At 57.8% G+C, this 22,649-nt stretch overlaps 1 protein-coding gene across 1 annotated transcript; it reads right to left on the bottom strand.

Moving 5' to 3' along the window:
* Positions 1-281: 281 nt before the first annotated feature.
* GNA11 (G protein subunit alpha 11) lies at positions 282-16,388 on the bottom strand. Its single transcript, XM_027547173.1, has 7 exons — positions 16,021-16,388; positions 6,699-6,883; positions 4,421-4,575; positions 3,741-3,869; positions 1,943-2,072; positions 1,708-1,861; positions 282-981 (listed from the first exon to the last, which is right to left on the bottom strand). Exons 1-7 carry the CDS (start codon positions 16,154-16,156, stop codon positions 791-793), a joined length of 1,080 nt encoding a protein of 359 aa, XP_027402974.1. The 5' UTR covers positions 16,157-16,388; the 3' UTR covers positions 282-790.
* Between the last annotated feature and the right edge of the window lie 6,261 nt (positions 16,389-22,649).

Genomic DNA, 22,649 nt, shown 5'->3' with positions numbered 1-22,649 from the left:
GCGACCCTCCCTCTCTCTCTGCTTCCCGGGGACAGACCTGAGAAGATTCTGAAAAAGTCCCCACCGCACCCCCACTGTTTCCGAAATGGTCACAAAATACAACAAAATAAAGAGCGACTCTGGGTCCCTGTGGGCCCCTCGGTGTTGGGATTGGCACTGGAGCCCAGGAGTGCTCCCAGGGGGAGCACAGGTGCTGGAAGCCCCCCACCCCCACCCTGACCAGAGAACCCAATGCACCTGGGCTCCCACCAAAGGCAGGACTGCCAGAGGCCCTGGGCTGCAGTTTAGTTTCTTCAAAAAAAAAAAAGAAAGAAAAAAAAATGGTTAGGCACTTCCCAGGGCGGGCAGCGGGGGGCGCCACCCACCCCCACTTCTTGGAGTCCGGCGCAGAAACAGGGCGACTGTGGTGAGGGTGTCAATAACTTAACACGGGAAGAAAGAGAAGCCCAGCCACTGCGTCTCCGCGGCTCCGAGATCAAGGGGAAACCGGCCGTGTCCTGTGACCCGGCACCGCTGGTGCCGGGTCTCCTCTCTGCCTGTCTGCTGTGGGTTCTTTTTTTTTTTCTGTTTTTTTTGTGTTTTTTTTTTTTTTTAGAAAAAAGCAAGCCACAAGTCAAGGCCAGAAAAAGGCGGCCTCTGCCACTGACAAAGACGAGAAGGTGCACGAGGTGTGTAGGAAGAGAGGTGTACGTCCCCTGATAACTGTGAAATAAAAACCATTTGTTTAAAAATATGAAACCCCGACTCGTGGGGCGACTGGCGACCGGCAGGCGGCTGGCGGGAGTCCCGGTCACACCAGGTTGTACTCCTTCAGGTTGAGCTGCAGGATGGTGTCCTTGACAGCAGCGAAGACGAAACGGATGTTCTCTGTGTCGGTGGCGCAGGTGAAGTGCGAGTAGATGATCTTGTCGCTGTCGGGGTTTAGGTCCACGAACATCTTCAGGATGAACTCCCGGGCAGCCTGCGCGTCCCGCTGGGGGCCTGGGAGGGGCGGGGCAGGGCGGGTTGAGCCGGGGTGGGGGAGGCTCTGGGAAGAGGTCCCTGTCCTGGCCTGGGGTCAGCCCCCCTCACCTAACCCCTCACTCATCACCCACCTCCTCTCCCCACCTCCCTCACTCCTGCCTCACCTCTGTGGATTCGGCCCACAGCACACCCCACACTAGGGCACGTGTCAATAACGCACCTCCAGCTACATCCCTGGCCCCCGGCCCCCACCCCCCAGAGCCTCCTGTGCTCACCCACCACCCACCCCAGCCCACAGCCCACATTTCTGGCCCCACCCGGCCTCCTGGCTCCATAGGCAGCACCTTGGGGGACATGTCCTGGAACATCTGTGATGCTCCTTCCTTCCCTGCCACCAGCCAAGGTGGGAGTGGTGGAGCTCTGACCACTCCCCAGACCTCCAGGGATCCCCAGGGATCCCCAGGTCCACCTGCATCTCTAGTGCCCCCCACCTCCCAGTGCCCAAGCCTGGGGAGGCAGGGGACAAACCAGCGAGCAGTGACCGCAGGGCACCCCCTCCCACAGACACTCCCCTGGGGGACACCAAGGTCTCCCACCCTCTAGGGTCCCAGGAGGCACCCACGAAGCTTAGCCACACTAACTGTGCTGCGGCCTCTCTACAGCCTCTGGAAGCACCTGCCCTGCGCCACAGACCAGGACACCGAGGCCCAGAGAGGGTAAGGGATGGCTGGCAGGGCGCCTCACCGTCGAACTCCGGGAAGTAGTCCACCAGGTGGGAGTGGAGGATCTTGTCCTCCAGCAGGTCCTTCTTGTTGAGGAAGAGGATGACGGATGAGTTCTGGAACCAGGGGTAGGTGACGATGGTCCGGAACAGCGCCTTGCTCTCCTCCATGCGGTTCTGCGGGGAGGGTGGTAAGTTGGCATCAGGCCCCCCAAAAGGGCCTGTGGCCCACATCCCCAGGTTCAGCGCGGGCCTCACCTCGTTGTCCGATTCCACCAGCACTTGGTCGTACTCACTAAGGGCCACAAGGAACATGATGGACGTCACGTTCTCAAAGCAGTGAATCCACTTCCTCCGCTCGGACCTCTGGCCCCCCACATCCACCATCCTGCACAGCGGGGCACACAGGTTCAGTACTGGGTTGCAGAAGACACTGCCCCTGCAGCAAACCCAGCCTCCCTCAGGACAGCTGCATTGGCCAGAGCCACGAAGACCCCCTGATGGCATCGGAGCCTGTCCCTCAGTCATCTGTCACAGGCAGCAGAGACCATCAAACACTGGAATTCCCGGCCACAGCAAGAGCTAGCCCGCTACTTCTCTGCAGAGGCTCAGGGACACTGATGCTGATACCGGCGGGGTGAGGAGACGGGGACATGCTGTGACCGGTGAGAGGTCTCTCTTCCTACTTGTGAGTTTCCTAAGTTTTCTATGACGAGGAAACACTACTTTTAAAGCGGACAGTGAGAAGGACAGCGGCCTGAGAAGGTGGGGAAGGGCCAGGGAGCAGCTCCAGACAAAGGGCACAGCAGGTGCGAGGTGGGGGCCAAAATGAGGCGGTGTCATGAATACCCGGGATGTGGGGTTTGGGAGGAGGCTCGCCACAGGCCCCGTCTGTGCCCTGCGGGCCTCTGCCATCCCAGACTCTATCAAAAATCTGAAAGAGACCAAAATGCTGAACTCTCACCAGAAAATGTACCCTCAGGCATGGGTGGGGTGATGCCTGCAACTTCTGAGGGCCTGAGGGAATCATCAGGGGCTCTTATGGGTGAAAAAGGGCGAAGGGGGCAGGCAGGGGGACCCAAGGCTCTCTCTCTGTCCCAGGAGCCTTAGCCTGAGCAGTAGGGTCCCAGGGGGCAGAGTTGGGTCTCTAGCCAGAGGGCACCTCAAGGTTAACCTGACTGAGTTGGCTGGCACTTTCAGATGCAGGTTAGCACCTGCCAGCAGCATTATCTCTGGGCCCCCACCTGGGGTGGGCTCGCCCAGCAGAGGGGACCCTGTGAGGCGGTGGCAGGGAGGGAGGGCTCGCAGCCAGAGCAGACTCCCCTCGCCCGGAGCCTGGGCCCTGGTTGCAGTTGTACAGCCTCATCTGGGAGCGGGGTCCCTGCAGGCATCACCATTAGGACACAGTCACCCCAGAGCAGGGCCCTGAACCCAGACACTGGCGGTGTCACCGTAAGAGGGAAATATGGGCACAGACATGGGAAGGAACCACATGATAACGACGGGGAGACAGAGCGATGTGGCTATGAGCCAGGGAATGCCAGCACCACCAGAGCCAGGAGGGATGGGACAGATGACTCCCACGCCCTTGGGGGTCCCAGCCCTGCTGCCACCTTGACCCCAGACAGCTGGTCTGCAGAGCTGGGAGAGGACACATTTCTATGGTTTAAGTTGCCCATCTGTGGTCATCTGTTATGGATGTCCCAGGAGACACACTTGGCTTTGCCACTTGGCAGCTCTGGACAAGCTATGATCTCATGGAGTGGCAGGGCCTGTCCTTGGGGACAGCCCTGAGTCCACTCTGGCCACACAGCCTGCAGGACAGGGTTACTGAGGGGCCTTCAGGTCGTTCCACTGCCCAGAGCACCCCTGCTCTGGCCCGGACTCCAGACCCCCCACCCACCTGCAGGAACCCGCATCCTCCTCCGTCTGAAGCCATGCTCCCCAGGCCGCCTCCGTTTAGCCCCTGAACGCCATGAGGCCCTGGCTCCCTGGGAAACCTGGGGACAGGCCCAGATAACAACCCCTCGCTGGCGCCCCCCCGGGGCCCAGGCACCTGAAGATGATGTTCTCCAGGTCGAAGGGGTATTCGATGATGCCCGTGGTGGGCACGCGCACCCGCAGCACGTCCTGCTGGGTGGGCAGGTAGCCTGAGGTGGCAATGCGGTCCACGTCCGTCAGGTAGCTGCAACACAGTGGGGGGTGGGCTCAGGCAGGCTTCGAGGGGCCTCCCGCCACCCCTGGGGTCTCCTTCGACTGCCCTGGGCCCCTGAGTGGCTGGGAGGGGCCGAAGCAGCCCAAGTACTTGGGACAGAACGGACAGGGACAAAATGAGGCTGCAGGGAAGGCGTGGGATGAGCCCCGTCGGCTCTGGGGGCCAGCTATCAGGGTTGGGGATGGAGCAGGAGTTCCAAGAGAGACTGCAGGCTGGAGGGGCAGCTTTTCAAAACCAGGCCTACTCCTTTGGAACAGTTTTAGCTACACAGAAAAGGGGCAGAGACAACAGAAAGCCCCGCAGATGCCCGCCTCCCTGGGTGACTTGTCCACGTCCCAGCTGAAGAGCAGCGTGCAGATGGCGTCACCCAACACCTTGTCCACTCCCCTCCGCTGGCCCCAGGCACTGCCCTAGCCCCACTCACTACTTGGTGAGGTCCAAGAGCTGGTACTCACACCCCCCACCCATCCACACCCCCACATCCCCTTTCCCAGCCTTCAGCACGCCCCGGCCCCACTCACTACTTGGCGGAGTCCGAGAGCTGGTACTCGCGCCGGCGGTCATAGCACTCCTGGATGCCGGGGTCGTTCCACAGGGTCTTGATGGCGCTCACGTACCGGTGCTCGAAGGTCGTCACCTTTTCCACATCCACCTCCCGGATCAGGAGTGCGTTGGCCTGCAGGGGGAGAGGTAGGCAGGGGGACACACGGCACCAGTGGCCGACTCAGAACCATCAACTTCCATTTCCCATGAACACAAATCACAGCAAAGTGACAGGCAGTGACCGTTCCCCAGGCCCGGATCCCCAAAGCAAAACTCAGGACAGAAGCGGCTCCCAGGAGCAGGAATGCCACATGCCTCAGTGCCCCAAAGGAGGGGACAGTAGGCTCTGAACAGGACGGAAGAACAAACACTGCAGAGCTCCCACATTCCCAGGTCACAGGAGAGGAAACCAAAGCACAGAGAGCTGCTCTGACCTGGGAAGAATCTGCCCCGTTTCCGGGCATATGGCTCTGGAAACCCTCAGGGTCTCTGAAGGGCTAGGTACTCTGTGTGCAGCTGGGACGGGGCTGGGGGCCAGAGCCACCTACCACGGAGTGGAGGCTGGGTTCATCGGAGCGGCCCGATGACTCACGCCTCCAGGATGGAGCCTCCACAGACCCTGGAGTACAGGGCTTAAGAGACCTGCTCCTCAAGAACTGCTGCCCAGAGAGCCACACATGTGTGCACATATACACATGTACACACTGGTGTGCACACACACACAACATGGGGCAGAGGGCTCTCAGGAGACCCCCCTTCCCCTTCAGCCCTGTGCTCAGGGTGGTCCAGTCACAGTCAGCTGAGTGACTGGGGAGGAGACACAGTGGGGTGGACCCCAAACAGGGAGTGAGGGGGCCCCAGCCTGGGCTCTGGAACCCAAACCCTTGCCCTCCCAGTTGTGGCACCCAGCCTCCAGTTTCCCCTACAGCCAATCCTTCAGCCCCTCCCACTTCTCAGCTTAGGCCTGGAGAAGCAACTCCAGCCCCAGAAAACCTGCCTGACTGTGGATGCACGGAGATCAGGGACCAGAGGTCTGTTCCTACAGCCACACTGTCCCTGCCATGAATGACAGGTAAGCGAGCAGGCGTGGCCTGTGCCGAGAAAGCTGCCATTTAGAGACAGGCCTCTATCCGCTGATCCCTGTTCCACACTCTGCTGGATTTCATGACCAAAGGTGGACTTGGAGGGGCCTCGAGTGGAAGTGATCTTACAAATCAGAGGGCGAGAGGCTCCAGCAGGCCCCCACACTTGACCCCACAGCCAGGCCGGCCAGGCCCCCAACCCATCACTGGGCTTCTAGGGTCCCTGATAACAGCGGGCATCAAGGCAGAAAGATGCCAACATCTGGTGAACTGGCTGTCTGAAGCCTCAAAGTGAAGGGATTAATGTAAATAAACCCTATGGGACATATGTGGACTCTGGTGCCACTGTCAGCCTGGGCAACTCCTGGGGTTGAATGAGGAGCCCCTGAAAACAGATCCACAAAAGGAAAGCCAAGGGAGGAGGCCAGCAAGAGACGGCTGTGACGCACAAGTAGGAGAACACCGCTCGGCCAGCAGGGGGCAGCCGCTCCAGAGGGCAGACCAACAGGGACCCTGGACTCCACACTCCACTGCCGGGGACACACCCAGGAGAACGAGGATGTGCACACAACAGAAACTTGCACACGAACGTCCCAGTGGCGTGTCCGCAAGAGCCAGAAAGTAGAGACAACCTCATGTCCCTCGACGGATGATGATAAACAACTGTGGTCCATCCACACACAGAGCATGACTCAGCCACAGAGAGAAGCCCTGACACTCGCTACCGTGTGGACGGACCCCGAAAACATGACGCTCAGTGAGAAAGGCAGACACACAACGACACACAGGGTGTGACGCCACCGATGGGAAACGTCCACAACAGGCCAATCCACAGACAAAGAGGGGGGTTCCTGGTTGTCAGGGGCTGGGGCAGGAGGCTGGAGGGGGTGGGGGGTGATGGGTGACTGCTGATGGGGACACGGTTTCTTTCTGGTATGATAAGAATGTTTTGGAAATAGAGATAATGGTTGCACAATGCCGTGAATATGTTAAAAATGAGTGAAATGCACACTTTAAGTGGATGACCTCATATGTAAATGTTCTCAATAAAGCTGTTACAAAAGAAAGTAAGAGGAAATGCCACTCTCTGGGGTCCCAAAGGTCCGACTCCGCACGCGGAAGGCCTGCAGGACAGGCTGTGAACTGCTGCAGGACGCGAGCAGCACCGCCTCACCTTGTTCTGCTCGTACTTGTAGAGGATCTTCAGCGTTTCCATGGCGCGGATCATGGCCTGCATGGCGGTGAAGATGTTCTGGTACACCAGTTTGGTGAAGCCCCGCTTGTCCTCCTCTGAGTAGCCCGCCCCGTGGATGATGCGCATCTGCTTGATGAACGTGCTCTTCCCGCTCTCGCCCGTGCCTGCAAACGGCCCAGTGAGACCCCAGCCCTGTGTTCCCTGTGCCCGCCCATGGGGAGCCCCACCCACGTGGGGGCGAGGCGGGGACATGCCTGGCCCGGCCTGCTGCTGCCCCTAGAATCAGGCATCCTCCCCTGCACACCCACATCTACGCGGGGAGCCAGGGAACGGAGCCTCTTAGGAGGTCAGGACGATGATGTGGGCAGGGACAGGAGGGGAGCGGCAGCTGCACCTGCAGCGACTGGGGTCTGAATTAACTCTGGCCGCAGCCGAGGAACCAAAGGCTGCAACAGTGAAGTGTCTCCCAGATGCCACCACCTGCTTAACTGCAGGTGGCTGCAGGTTCACTCCTAGGTCCCAAGCACCCTTGTATGGCAGCGTCCCACCAATCCCTAGCTGCTCCTCTTCCATGACTTCCAACCAGAACAGCTTTCCTTCGGGGCATGAGTTTGGCATCTGTGCACCTCAGGGAGGGGAGCGCAGAGGCTCTACCTCCTGAGAGCTGGGGATCAGAGTCAGCTGCAACCCCCCTGAGAGGGACCCCGGGGGCCTCTTCATCCTCCACTTCTTTAACCAGTGCACAGCGTGCCAGCGCCAGCCCCACCCGGCCCCACGGGCACCAGTGCTCCCCAGGCCTCTCCTGCTTCAGCCCCTCACTGCCCTGTCACCTCTAAGTGGCAAACCCATTTCCCCACTTTCATTCACCCCCAAGTATAGCCACACCAATTTTACATTGCAATGTGTCCAGGCGTCTCTGTGACACCTCCCTTGCAGAGCCGGAGCCTGATCCCCCTTCCCAATCCAGAGAGCCAGACCAAGGACAGCCTGGCACTGCGAGACAGTCCCAGAAGGCACTGGGCTCCCTGGTCTCTCTGGGACTCTCAGGGGCTAGGGGATAGCTCCGCAGGGGCCCACATAGACAGGAGCCATGTGAGGGGCCATGCCAGAACCCTCTCCTCAGAACCTGCCTATGGTTTTCAGCTACTAAGTTACAGGGTGACTTTACTGCACAGCAGGAGAGAACTCTACATCCTAAGGATGCACCGCCTCAATCCCTACTTGATAACAAATGCAGGTCCCACTCACCCATGGACCGAAGGCCCAGGGCCCCCTTTTGGGGACTTAGAATCCCCCTGACTCACCCCAGCCCACCTGCCCAGGCTCATCCTCCTCACCCTGAGTGGCCTGTATCCCCAACCCCGACTCGGGGGCCTGGGCTGCATGCTCTCCACACACTGTGGGGCTCACGGCCACCGGTGACATGGGCAGGGGGCAGGAGCCCCCCTGCACTGGGACCTATCACCATGCCTGCGGGGGTCTCTCTCAGGTATCTGCTGCCCGCCTCCTTGTTCAGGGGGGTTCCTGGAGAAGAGACAGGTTCTGAGTGCCCCGCAATGACCACGTTGTCCTGCAGCAGGAGACCCTCCACCTGCATCTGAATAACTGACTGCAGGCGGTTCCCTGGGGAGACCCAAGTCTCAAGCTGGACAAAGCAGGAGCCTCATGCAGCCGCCCCTTCTAGGATATCCATAAAGGCCCTCAGTCCTTGGGTTTGTAATAAACAAACCCAACTCTGGTTCTGTCTCCAAGTGGTGACTACCCCTATGCCACCTCTCCCCTTCCTATCTCTGCACAGCATCAACCAGGGCCAGTTGCCCACTCCCACGAAGGCACCCCAGTTCTGGAGCAGGAGAGGATGACCCCACACCTCCCCAAGAGATCCACGAACACTCATTGCACAGGGTAGGGTGGGGGTGGGCAGGAGGGGGTGGCACACAGGAGTACCATGTCCAGCACGGTCACCTCTGGACCAGGGTCCTCCCAACACTGCTGCTATCGGGCTCATCGCAGGTTCTATGGGCTGTGAAGCAGTCTCCTTGCCCCCACCCTCTTGATGCCCCTATCCTCAGTGAAACAACCATGGATGTTCCCCGACAGGGCCCAAGGTCCTCTGGGGGCAGGATCGCCAGGGTAAGAATCACTGGTTTTGATAAAATTCTACTGTAAAGAGATCCATGCCCTGCTGGTCATCTGGAAGCGTTTCTCACTGGAAACACCAGACGGTGGCCACTCAAGCCCAAGCCCCTGCAGGCCGCAGGTCAGCCAAGGTGGAGAGGGCGGCCCCTTGTGTTGAGCCCCCTCAACTGCAGGACAGGCAAGGGAGCCACGTGAGTGCAAGGGCACCAGGAGACCAGAGAAAGCTGCCTCTGAGGCAGACATAGCCAGCATCTTCAGAACCGGCACCAAAGGGGTGAGCAGCCCCAACAGCGCCCCTCAAGGGCAGTGCCAAGCACCAAGGGTCACACACACCAGCACATGGCCTGCACCCACAGCCAGGGACCGCGGGCAGGGAGTTACCACTAAGGAGCCGTGAATGCAGGCCAGAGAGCGGCCGAGGACAACGGGGATGGCCGAGGGCCCACCCAGACACCACCAGTGGGACACGCCCCAACCGAGAAACGGAAGATGGACCCCAAGGAAGCTGGAAATACGATCAACCCTGGAGACACGGGGGTCCTGGACAAGGCACGTGGCCCAAACCCTGCCAGCGCAGAGAAGCCGCTGTGAAGACAGAGCCGTGATCCAGGCCAGGAGCAAAAGGCACTGGTGAGGTGACAGGGCGAGATGGCCTTGACTGGCGATCATGTCACAATGCCTGTTCCAAGTCCTACACAGCTCAGGGAGCAACTCAATTTAACAGGTGTAAAAGGGACACGGCGGGCCCAGAGTGGGACGTGGCAGTGTCACTTTGCCAGGAAGAACAGAGAAAGGCAAGGGGGTGGGGGGAGGTGGTGGCCACAGAGGCCAGGCCCCCAGGGACAGCCCCACCAGTTAAGGGTTGTGTCAGCCGTGCTCGGGGCCAGGCCCTGTGGAGCCTCCGCAGCAAGGCAGCAGCGCGAGGGACAGGAGTCCACAGGCCTGAGCTTGGCCACAACTGTGCCCGGGAGGGGGAGGGAGGAAACAGTCTGGCCGTCCCCTCCAGATGCCCGTCTCCTGGGCCAACTCAGCCCACGTGCTGCCAACAGCCAGGCCCCAGTGCACCCGACCCAACGTCTATCTGCGCAGAGAAGTCTCTGGGCGCAAGGCCCGCCTGGCCCTCACAGCTGGACCCGTATGCTGTGGCTGATGCCCAGGTGTCCCAGGCAGCTCCAGCTCACCCCAGCTCTTCGTCAGTCCCTCCAGAAGATCTGGTCACTTGTGCCCTTCAGCTCAAAACCCTTCAACAGCTGCCTGCAGGGGGAAGAGCGAGGCCTCACAAGCAAGACCGTGGAGAACCTGTGCTGGCCTCATTCCAGCCCTACACCTGCAGAGGGGACGCACAGGGCACCCACGCCACAGCCCTCCCCTTCTGGCCATGCTCAGACCCAGGCTTGCATCTGTGGGTCCCTGGCCCCCGCCAACAGGACAGGCCCAACGTTACATGAGGACTCAACCACCCATCGGGCCCTCCCCCATCCAAACACTGACCCAAATCTCTGCACAGAAACCCCTATTCATGTTTTCCAAGAAGCACTCCAGCACCCCCAACATCCCACCAGCTGAAGCCGGCTCCCTGAAGGCGAGGGTCTACCTGCAGCCCCGCACCCCAGCCCAGGCTTGGCCCACAGAAGGCACCACACAAATTTTCCCTGAATGAACCAAAATAACTTGGCCCTACCCGTGGTCTCGGCTCTGTCACACGCCCCCCATCCCCTCACCCCCACCCCGGGCCCTCTGCATCCCCAGTGGCTACCCCAAGACCAGGTCAGCCCAGGCGAGGGAGGTCCTGGCTGTGGGACCTGGCAGGGTCAGCCTGACGCAGCGGGCCCAGAGCCTGCAGGACGCCCTCTGGGCACTCAGCGGCATCACCAGCCGCCCAGTGGAGAGTGCCTGGAGAAGAGGAAGAAGAGCAGCCTGTCTTATGAGGGAGGGAGAAAGCCACAGCCTGCCTGCCAGGTCGGCCAAGATCTAAGACCTCGGATTAGGAGGAAGTGGGTCTGAGCCCGCAGCCGCCACTCTGATATGGGAAAGCTGGGGGCAGGGCCAGGGCTTGGAGGGCAGAAGGGAGGCGCTGGGCTGACCTCATCCCCGGGGCCTCTTGTGTGCAGCAGGTGGCCACCATCCAGCAAGAGAACATCAGCGTCAGAAGCTGGGGTTCAGGGCTGCCGCCTGGCTGTCCCTAACCCCTGTGAAGCCAGGAAGCCCAGGAGCCCAGGAGCCCTGGCGAGAACACCACCAGATATCTGGGCTCCTGAAGACACAGCCAGAAATCCTGTGTCAACAGGTCTAAGATCAAAGAAGGACTCCAACCTCATGCGAGGACAAAGAAAGCGCAGACTCCTCATATATGTAGTCGAGGACAGCGCCTGCATGCACCCCCTTGTCCCCACTGGCCTATTCATTCATTCATTCATCATTCATTCATTCACTGGTAAGTCTACCACCCCACCTCCCATTGGACAGGTGAGCAGGCTGAGGCACAGAGAGGTCCCGCAGCTTCACTGAGGTCACACAGCTGGTAACTGTCAGACCTCAACAGGCTCAGAGCTTCCGGCTTCATGTCAGTCCGTCTCCCCATGGTCTGTGTGTCAGCCACCCAGGGAAGTGAGAGAGTGCAGGAGCACCAGGGGGACAGTCGCAGGGCCTTGAAGACACCACAGCAGTGGGTTTGAGGCAGACAATGGCCAGAGGGAGGGCGTGGGATGGGCCTTGGGACTCACCCCTTTATTTGACCTCCACACAGTGGCTGCTAAGCCGGCAGGGCCTCGTCCTGCCCAGGTGGCTCCAGGTGCAGGACACCAGACCCCTCCGGGCCAGCCCTACTCATCCCCACATGCTGGGTCCCAGTGCAGTCCTCCCTGAATCCTGACTCTCAGGAGTCAGGAGACCTGCTGTGAGTCCCCCCACCCCGCCTACCCACTGAGGCTCAGGAGAGATGGGACAACTCACCTCCCATTCAAACTTCCCCCTCCTCGGCCTCCGTGAGGGCTCTGACCTTCCAGCTCTGGGCCTGATCAAGGTCCATGAGCAAACCTCCATGGTGGGGGCTGGGATCAGAACAGGGCCTGGCTCTGAGGGCCAAGCTCCAGAGACCTCCTTGAGGGACAGGGAGGCCTGCACAACAGCAGCGGGACACCGGCCAGTGCAACGCTGTGAATGGAAATGGGTGCAGAGGGTGTTTCCCATCTGACATATCACTCCACCTGACCCCCCCATAGCCCTGCAATCAGTGGGACACTGTCCTTTCACAGAAGAGAAACCAAGGCTCAGGAGGCACCGGGGACCAAAACCCCCTCCCAGGGGCACTTGGGCAAAGCGTCAGGTAAGGAGGAGATAGCGCCTAGCACTGGCTCAGCACCTCGCAGGCATCACAGTCTTAAACCCCAACAGACAGACATGGCAGGAGGCCCTCCACGCCCGCTTGCGGGAGGCCTCAGGCAGGTAGGAACCGTGGGCTGTCCTGAGTCACCATCTATCCATGCCCCGGAGCAGAGGGCCACCAGCAGTGGCAACGGGCCTCTGAACAGGAAGCCTCACATACAGAAGAGATGTGAGGATGCCCAAGCCGGGGCACCCAGGCATCCCCATTCCACCTGCCTGGAGGAACTGTGTTCAACTGAGCAGAGTCACCCAGAAAACATCTCAGAGGCCTGCAGGGCTCTGTGCTGGCTGAGGGGTGGCAGCGCCTAGAGGGGGCACGTCGTGAGGGGAACAATGGGGACACCTTGGCAGCAACTGGCCAGGTGCCCTGCTGAGGAGAGACCACGGCCACCTGGGAGACAGAGGGGCTGGGGCATGGGGGCACAAACTCCTGTAGCCGGCAAGCCTGAGGCCAGGGTCCCAGTGCTGAGAAGCTGGAGTTCCACCAAAAAAATACCCCTGCACATGGGCACCCCCAAAGCCCACGGAGACGCCCTGGACACCATGGTGTCCCACCATGGACACCAGGCCAACAGAACCATGGCTCCCTGTCCTGATAGGAGAGGAGCCCTGCGGGGACCAAAGACACCACTGCCCTGGGCTCCCGCACCCAGGCTCAGCCCAGGCCAGACCCGCCCACGTAGGGCTGGGCTTTGCCCCCAAGACCCTGTTGGGCAGAGGAGGGATAAGTGGGCTCCCCTCCCTCCTGCCAGGGGTCCCCACTGCAGCCGCTTCCAAATGCCCAGCCCCCAGCTCCAGAGCAGCAGTGACCACGGGGAGCAGCAGGGAGCAGGGCTCCACCACAAAAATCAGAAAGTGAAACCTCCTGTGGTTAAACATCCGAGTGGAGCACTTCCTCGGGGCTCTCAGCAGCTCAGCCGAGGCTCCTGGAGGCTGGGACTCGTCTGTGTACAGGAGTCCGGGCCCAGGGACAAGCCTGGAGACAGCTTGGGGGCCCTGGGAAGGGAGAGTCCTGCCCTCCCACGCAGCACACAGGGCACAGAGAGGCGTCCTGAAAGTGGGTCCAGGCTCCCGCACCTCCAGGGACGGCGCCTACTTAGCTCTTAAGCCCCTAAGACACACTCTGGGGTGGGTTGAGAGGGGTGGCTGCAAGGAGTGGCCCAGAGGCCCAAGGGGCGTCCAGCTCTCGGGGTCCATGGAGGACACACAAGGCCACCGCCAATAGCCACGGCCACGTTCCACTCGTGCCTCAAAGCGGGGCAGTCACACCCTTCCCGCTGGGGCCACCACACCCCGGGCCGGATTCCGGGCCTTTCCACCGCTGCGGGCCGGACAGGAAGCCTGTGGAACTGACCGCCCTGCTTTATTTAGAAATCCCGGAGCCGCTCTGTTGCTCAGCTCCCAGAGCGACGCTTCCCGCGGCAGGCCTCAGCTCTCTAGGGAAACCTGCTCTGAGGAGCAGAAACCCGCCCTAAGGGGTCTCCTCCATGGGTCTCCGCACTTGCCCCAAGAAGGATCCCAGGAAGTGAAAGCCGGCCAGCCTGCCAGGGACACCCGCGAGGAGCTTCTACCTGGGCCTGGGGTCTCTCTTGCAAAGCGGGAGAGTGAGGCTGAGCCACGGGGACCTCAGTCTACCCTCTGCAGTGCCCCCCCACACCTCAGGGTCGCCTGTTCCCCACCACAGACAACTGTCCACAAGGACGCGGCCAGGAGTAACAAGACCAACCAAACCGAATCATCACCCACATTCGCAGACATACTGAGTGTTGAGTACAAGCACATATGTGGCTTTGGACCATACAAACAAGAACAGTCCCTTTTTAAGCATCCAGACACATGACAAAACAACCTACACCTATCACCACCAGCCCTGTCACACACATTGAGCTCTGTGTACTGACACAGTGCAGAGCTGATTCCAATAACACAAACGGGGGTGACCCTGCTCTCAGGGGACCCGGGGCCAATGTCCAGGGACACCTGTGGTTGTCAGGACCTGGGGCTTCTGGTGTCGAGTGGGCGGGGCTGCTGTTCAGCATCACCACCCCCCACCCCACCCTCGCAGCAGATTCCCTGGACTTCTGCCCCACATTTACAGCCGCCCTCCTGGGGTCATTAACCTTCACCTTGGACCTGCAGGCGCTCATCCTCCTATCTGCCCCCGTGCCTAGGACTTAACAGCTTCCTGGGCGGGTGCAGACGCCCCGTCCTGACCCTGGACACACTCTGATCTGCTGCAAGACTCCTCGGCCCAGGTCCAGCGAGGGTGCAGGAGTATAGGCCGCCAACCCACATCCTGGAACCCCAGGTCAGTTCAGAGCCTGGGTGTACTCAGGGCAGGAGGAAGCGCACGCAGCCCCCAAGTAAGGCCCTCGGCCTGGTAACATTAACGTGCCATAACTTCCAAACACACCTTGGAATAAAGTCTAGCTCTACTGGCAAAAGCCAGCCTGCACCACGCTGTCCTCGAAGGTGCCACTTCTTACCTTTGACTGCAGAGGTAAGTCCTCCAACAGCCCTTATTTGGGGTGACAACACTGTGTCAACCACCAGGCCGACCAGGTCCCTGCAACAGGTGTGCCACGGGGAGACGGAGACTGGGAGAGGGGTCTCCCTCAGGATGGGGAGGAGGACCTAGGCTCCCACTAGGACTAAGGAGAGGGGTCAAGGAGTTGGCCAGTTCTGAAAAGCTGCCCAGGTTCCTTCAGGGGCTCCACCCACCCCGGCCCCAGAAAGAGAGGAAAGGCTGTCTTCTCCCCTATGGGCTATACTCCACTGGGAAAGGAAGGGACACAGGTCTTCCCGGCAGAGGAAAGGGAGGTGGGGACCCACCTGAGGGGAAGGGGGGCGATGGTGGTGTGGTGTGTGGAGGAGGACAGGCCCTGTGTGCAGGGAACAGGGCTCCACCTGGTGGGAAGAGTCGAGAAGGGATCCCAGGAAGCAAGGGTGCGTCTGATGGATTACAGCCCAAAGGTCTGGTCCCAAACAGATGCTAGGGTCAGCAAGGGGGCACACCTGGCGGGGTAGGGACAGGGGCCAGCCCAGTGCAGGGAGGGGGCTGGTCTCATGAGAAGGGGCAGACCCTCGAGGGTTCTGGGGGCCAGACCTGGAAGCAGAAGCTGTCCCTGCAGGGATCGGAGGTGAACAGCCAAGACAAAACTGATCCCAAAGGGCCCAAAGGACCCCAGCTGGGTAGTTGAGGCAGGGGCTGGCCCTGCAGGGACTGGGGACCTGCCATGGGCAGCACTGGCACAGGCACACCCAGAGGGTCCAGGGCGTTGATGTGGACAAGAGAGGCAGAGGCAGGCCCCTCTGACGTCTGGGGCTCAACTAGACAGCACATGCGGAAGGGATGGGCTGGCCCAGAGACGGACAGCACAGGTAAGTAGGGTCTGACCCCAGACTCGGGCCCTGCACAGGTGGGTAGGCGCTGACGCCAGACCCGGACCAGCAGCAGAAAGCACAGGTGGGTAGGCACTGACCCCAGACCCGGCCCATAGCAGACAGCACAGGTGAGTAGGCGCTGACCCCAGATCCGGGATCGCAGCGGACAGCACAGGTGGCCAGGCGCTGACCCCAGACCCGGGCCCGCAGAAGAAAGCACAGGTGGGCAGGCGCTGACCACAGACCTGGGCCCGCAGCGGACAGCACAGGTGGGTAAGGCGCTGAGCCCCCGGGGGTCGACCCCGCCCTAGACAGCACGCAGGGCTGCCCAGCCCGCCCGTCAGCCGGCACGCGCATCGCTGGCCGGGACCCCGCAGGCCCCGGCCCCACTCACCGAGCAGCAGCAGCTTGAGCTCGCGCCGGGCGTCGCGCTTGTCCCGCCGCAGCTGCTTCTCGATCTCGGCGTTGATCCGCTTGGACTCCTTCACCTCATCGCTCAGGCAACACGCCATCATGGACTCCAGAGTCATCGTCCCGGCCCCGGCCGCTCGCCGGCCGCCCCCGCCGCCGCCCCCCGGCCGGCCCGGCCCTGGTCCCGAGCCGCCCCGGCCGCGCCCGCCCGGCCCTCGGCGCTCGGCCCCCGGGCCGGCGGTCCGCCTCGGCCGCCTCCGAGCGCCGGTCCCCTTCGGCCGCTGGTCCCGCCCGGGCGCCCTCCACCCGCACCGCCACCGCCACTACCGCCGCCGCCGCCGCCGCCAACCGCAGCCGCCGCGACCGAGCGACAGCACCTCACAACCTAACCCGCGAGCGGACAGCGCCGACGGGCGGCCGCTGCGGCCAATGGGAGTGGGCGGCGGCCCGCGCGCCCGCCGCGGGGGTGGGACTAGCGGTCGGGCTGGGCGGGGCGTCACGCGGGCGGGGAGGGGCGGGGCGAGGCGGGCGCGCCCGCGGGTTAGGTTGCGCCGACGTGGGAAGGGGGACGCGCAGCCGGGAGCTGGGCGGGGCCGCCCGGGATTCTGGGAATGTGGCGGACTCGGCTGGGCCGACTCGGGTGGCCGGCTCGGCTGCGCTCGGCTCCGCTCGGCCCCGCTCGGCCCCGCTCCGACCGGCGGCCCACTTGGCCCAGGAGCAGGGGGCTTCGACCGGTCGCTGCGGTCGCAGAGCTGAGCGACCCAGGCCCCATGTGAGACTCTCGGATACCAGCCCTCAGGGCCTCCGGGGGCGCCCTGGCACTGCCTGACTGAAAACAAAACTTCCTCTCATCCGTTCTTGGAACAAGCATTAATGGAACGCCTCCTGTATACCAGGCTTGGGCTTAACATTAATACAGAACCTGCTAATATGCCAGGTATGGAGCAAGCATTAATGGAGTACCCGCTGTATACCAGACATTTACCAGCCATTTATGCAGTACCTACTGTATACCAGGCATGGACCAGCTTTTCACGTAGTGTCTACTGTGTAGCTGGTTGCAGTCCATGGGGTCGTAAAAAGCCAGACACAACTGAACAGCAACTGTCTAAGGATTACCAGGCGGAAAACAGTGTGATGCCTACTGTAAGCTAGGCACACACCATGCATTAATGCAACACTTGCTGTATATCAGGAATTAGTTGCCTGCTGTATTCCAGGCAGGGAGCAAGCATTAATGAAGCACCTACTGTAAACCAAGTACTGCAGGGTTGATTTTTATGGGAGCATTGCCACACCCATTCATTACGGAGGTTGGCCGCTCTCACCCTGCACCAGGGCAGAGTTGAGTTTTTGCAGCGTCACTAAAATATTTACTATCTGGCATCTTCGGAAAAGAGACCTAGGACGGGGTCTAAACACACAGTAGGTGCTCAATCCATGTTTTTTTTAGCTTATTTATTCTCATTTATTGAACATCTACTATATATCAGGCTAATAGGTAATTAGAAAGAAAAAAAGGATGTGAATAAATCGAAAAATAAAATAATGAAATTCAAAATAAATATGACATTGCTGTGAGCAACAGAGATCTGGAAATCACGAGAATGGGAAAGACATAGTTACAGCATCAGATAGAAAAATTCATTCTTGGAATTGTTTTAAAAAAATTCGTAAAAAAAAATTCATAAAAATACTATAAATAAAGACACTGGCAGCTCTCACATGTTTTTTATCTGACAGAGTCTCTTTTTTTCTTAACAATATTCAGCAAACAATTGGCATTCAGTTAGGACTACTAACTGATCAATGCAGATGAACTCCCTCAAGACTGGGTGCTGCACTGCAACCACTTCTCAAACGCTGCCTTTAAGGTGTCCGTGCCGATGTGCCTGACCCTCCTGTAGGGTTTCGTTTGTTTGGCTGCTGTGGGTCTTAGTTGCAGCAGGTGAGATGTTCAGTTTTTATCGAAGCATGCGGGTTTTTTAGTTGCAGTGTGCAGGATCTTCTCTGTTTTTTTTTTTTTTTTTTTTTTTTAGTTGAGGCATGCAAACTCTTAGTTGTAGCATGTGGGATCTAGTTCCCTGACCAGGGATCAAAATCACAACCCCCTGCATTGGGAGCTCAGAACCTTAGTAATTTGAGCATCAGGAAAGTCCTTCTAGAGGTTTTTAAGTTCAGTTTCAAAAAGGGACATATTTTCACTGCCATATATGCATATTAGGATATGCCTTTTTGTAAACTTTGTTCTTATTTGGTTTCACCCTGTAACCCCTTTGGGCTTCCCTGGAGGCTCAGGCGGTAAAGAATTCACCTGCAATGCAGGAGACCCAGGTTTGATCCCTGGGTTGGGAAGATCCCCTGGAGAAGGGAAGGGCTACCCACTCCAGTATTCTTGCCTGGGAAATCCCATGGACACAGGAACCTGGACGGCCATCCCATTGCATATCATAATGTAATTTAAAATCTTATATATTTTTGATCCATGTGTTTTGAATGATGGAAAAGGGGACGGGGGGACGTCTGAAGTGGAGACCCATCTCACAGATGAGGAACCCGAGGTGCCCTTCTGCATGGTTCCTTGATGAGGACACCTGTCCCAGCCCTGACCTGGTCAGAACCCCGACTCTCTCCCCACCTGGCCCTACCCAGATCCCATCACACACCTTCCAAGCTGTACCTTGACACACTGGGCTCGCCTGTCTTGAGATAATGGGAGAGACAAAGGTCAAAGTCTCCATTTATTAGTTGATTGGGACTGAGGAAAGGTTGATTCTTTGAGATGTTCATCTTGGGGGCACCCCTGCTGGACACAAAGCCAGGGTAGGGGCCCCCAGGGCCTCCCCCCGCCCCCACAAGAGAGGAAAGCTCCACTTGAACAAAGACCCAACAACCAGAGAACCCGAACAAAAACTTGGTTCCAGGCGCCTTGGCTCCATTGTCCCCTCCTCCAGGGAAGGCAGTCGGGCCAGGCCTTCCCGATGACACTTTCCAATGACACCCCCACCCCAGCACCACCCTGCTGGGCTCCCCAGAGCCCTTCTCCCAGGCGAAATCACCTTTTCTTTTCCTTTCCTCTCCTCTTCCCACCATACTATAGGGCGTCTCTGCTTTGATCACTGCTGCTTCTAGACCCAAACCTGGTACACAGTAGGTGCTCAGTAAGTATTGATGGGAGGAATAGTTGGGGTCTTTTCTGTTTTTTGACCGCACCATGCAGAGTGTGGAATCTTAGTTCCCCGACCAAGAATTGAACCCATGCCCCCTGTTCACTGTCTTGATTGTGCCGATGGTTACATGGGAGTGGACGTATAACAAAACTCATCAAGATGTACATTTTAAACACACGTGGTTCGTGGCATGTAAATTACACCTTCATAAAACTTCCAAAAATAAGAGGTGTCCAAGGAGGTGGTAGCCATAAAGTACACATGTATGCTTGCTCATTCACTCAGTTGTGTCCAACTCTTTGGGACCCTGTAGACTGTGGCCTGCCAGGCTCCTCTGTCCATGGGAGTCTCCAGGCAAGAATACTGGAGTAGGTTGCCATTTCCTCCTCCAAGGGATCTTCCTAACCCAGAGATCAAACCCATGTGTCCTGCACCTCCTACACTGGCAGGCAGATTATTTACCACTGTGCCACCTGGGAAGGCCTGTAAAGTACACAGTAGGTACTTAATAAGTGCTTAAATGTCTTAAAGGATACTGAAACGGAGCAGAATCCACAGCGGGTGGCTTGTCATTCTCAGCCATTCACTTAGCATCTTCCTTGTGCCAGACCTGGGTGGGGACCAGGTGGGGAAACGATGGGGAAGGGAGGCCCACGGAGGAGGGATGGTTAGCTGGTCCCAGGGCCCAGCTGGTGGCTAATTACTAACTCTGGCTGCTCCACCCAGAGGCCCAGAGAGACAAAGTCCAGGGCTGCACGCCTTGATGGCTCAGAGGCCCCATCCTCCTGTCCCCACTGCTTCTTCCGCTCCTCCATCATTGGAAGTTGGTCTGCCATGCCCTGAGGGGTTCAATTTTATGAGGGGGTCCAGGGGCCAGGGAGCAAGGCCATTTCTTGGCAGAGAGCTGAGAACAGGAGCAAAGGTGAATATGGCCAGGCTGGGGGCACACAGGGCAGGGATCAGAGGAGGGGGGGCCAGGGTAGGGGGGAATCAGAGGCCAGAGCACAGCCCTGGAATCGGGGGCAGATTCCACTGTATACAAGTCCCTGCCCTTCTCCAGTCCTCACAGCTGAAAATAGGGTGTTCATCACCCATGTCTCATGGACACTCAGCATCAGAGGAACCAGAAGGGGGTTGCATCATTATCCTGCCTTACACCCCAACCTGCAATCCCAGAGGGTCTCTATTTGTTTTTTTTTCCTTTTTCTTGCCACCCAAAAAGGTCAGAGTGAGGAGTCAGTGTCTGTCTGACCTGGCCTGGCCTATAGCAAACATGCAATGAATGTTTGTTTTTTTTTTCTTCTCTTTTTTATTTTTTATTGGAGTATAATTGCTTTAAAATATTGTGTTAGTTTCTGCTGTACAGCAAAATGAATCAGCTATATGAACATATATATCCCCTCTTTTTGGATTTACTTCCCATTTAGGTCAACACAGAGCATTGGGTAGAATTCCCCGTGTTTTACAGTAGATACTCATAATATCAGGGCTTCCTCAGTGGCTCAGCAGTAAAGAATCCACCTGCAATGCAGGAAACGCGGGTTCGATCCCTGGGTCAGGAAGATGCCCTGGAGGAGGAAATGGCAACCCACCCCAGTGTTCTTACCTGGAAAATTTCATGGACAGAGGAGCTTGCTGTGCTAGAGCCCATGGTGTCACAGAGAGTACGACACAACTGCGAGACTGAGCACACACAACGCACGCTCACCGTTATCAATAGAGCACATGCACGCACGCTCACAGTATCAGTCGTGTGTCGGTCCCAACCTCACAATCCAGCCAACTCCCCTCTCCCTGCTCCATATCCATAGGTGTGTTCTCTACATCTGTGTCTCTATTTCTGCTTTGTAGATAAGATCATCTATACCAATTTTTTCAGATTCCACACATATGTGTTAATATATGGTGTCTGTTTTTTCTAACTTCATTCTGTATGACCGTCTCTAGGTCCATCTATGTCCCTACAAATGACCCCATTTTGTTCCTTTTTATGGATGAGTAATAACCCACAACCAACTCAAAGAATATGAATTTGAGCAAACTCTGGGAGATAGTGAAGGACAGGGAAGCCCAGCATGTTACAGTCCATGAGGTTGCAAAGAGTCGGACATGACTTAACAACTAAACAACAGCAACAGCATTCCATTGTACATATGTACATGCATATATATCTATGCATTTCTCTGTTGATGGACATCTAGGTTGCTTCCATGTCCTACCTAGCAATGCATGTTTATTGCACAGCTCCATAAATATTAGCTTTTACTCTAACAACAGCAACAAAATGCATGCAGGTGGTCAATAAGAATGTTAGGAAAAAGTCCAGGAAGACCTCAGTGAGATGCCACCCACCAGAGTGGCTAAGATGGGAAAGTCTGAGCATAGTAAGTGCTGATGAGAAGAGGGCAACTGGGATTCTCATCCACAATGGCTGGTGGGAGAGCAAAATGGGGCAACCTCTGCTGAAAGCAGTGTGGTGGGTTCTCAGAAAGTTCTTAAAATCATACACCTATCAGGGGGTCTAGCCATTCCACCCCTGGGTATTTACCAAACCAAAACAAAAGCATACAAAGATTTGTACATGGATGCTCACAGCAGTCTCATTTTAAGCTAGTAGGTAAGAATCAGACTGTCTGATCTCCATCCTTCACCCACACACACCCCTGCAGGCTATGTGTCTTTCAAGAAGTGGCCAGCCTTCTATGAGCTTCCATTTCTTCATCTGTTAAAATGAAGGTGATGATATGAATTTCCAGGTAACCACTAAGCACATGAAAAGATGCTCTGCACATAATAGACACTCAAGGACTGTTGGTTTGTGTGAATTTAAAAAAAAGTTCAATATCATTAGTCATCAGGGAAATGAAAATCAGAACCACAGTGGGACTCGGGGAGGACTCTGGGCTTTTACCAAAGAGGAGGTGGGAACCTGTAGGACTATGGGCAGAGGAGTGGCGAGGTCTGACTTAGGTGCTCACGGGCGCCCTCTGCTGACTGCTCCCAGGAGGACCGACTGGCGGCAAGGGTGGGAGTCGGGTACAAAATACAGGTGACTGTGCTGCAGGTCAGGAAGCAACAGTTAGAACTGGACATGGAACAACAGACTGGTTCCAAATAGGAAAAGGAGTACGTCAAGGCTGAATACTGTCACCCTGCTTATTTAACTTATATGCGGAGTACATCATGAGAAACGCTTGGCTGGAAGAAGCACAAGCTGGAATCAAGATTGCTGGGAGAAATATCAATAACCTTAGATATGCAGATGACACCACCCTTATGGCAGAAAGTGAAGAGGAACTAAAAAGTCTCTTGATGAAAGTGAAAGAGGAGAGTGAAAAAGTTGGCTTAAAGCTCAACATTCAGAAAACGAAGATCATGGCATCTGGTCTTATCATTTCATGGGAAATAGCTGGGGAAACAGTAGAAACAGTGTCAGACTTTG

This window comes from Bos indicus x Bos taurus, chromosome 7 (genome assembly GCF_003369695.1).
Source record: "Bos indicus x Bos taurus breed Angus x Brahman F1 hybrid chromosome 7, Bos_hybrid_MaternalHap_v2.0, whole genome shotgun sequence".
In the NCBI taxonomy this organism is placed as follows: Eukaryota; Metazoa; Chordata; class Mammalia; order Artiodactyla; family Bovidae; genus Bos; species Bos indicus x Bos taurus.
Note: the sequence above shows the minus strand (reverse complement) of the source record. Positions and strands in the feature narration are given on the sequence as shown.

Coding starts and splice junctions, on each gene's coding strand:
- GNA11 (XM_027547173.1), bottom strand. CDS start 16,156: ATGACTCTGGAGTCCATGATGGCGTGTTGCCTGAGCGATGAGGTGAAG. Junction 2,073..3,740: donor CTGGAGAACATCATCTTCAG/GTGCCTGGGCCC, acceptor CCCGCTGTGCAG/GATGGTGGATGTGGGGGGCC. Junction 1,862..1,942: donor TGGTGGAATCGGACAACGAG/GTGAGGCCCGCG, acceptor CCCTCCCCGCAG/AACCGCATGGAGGAGAGCAA.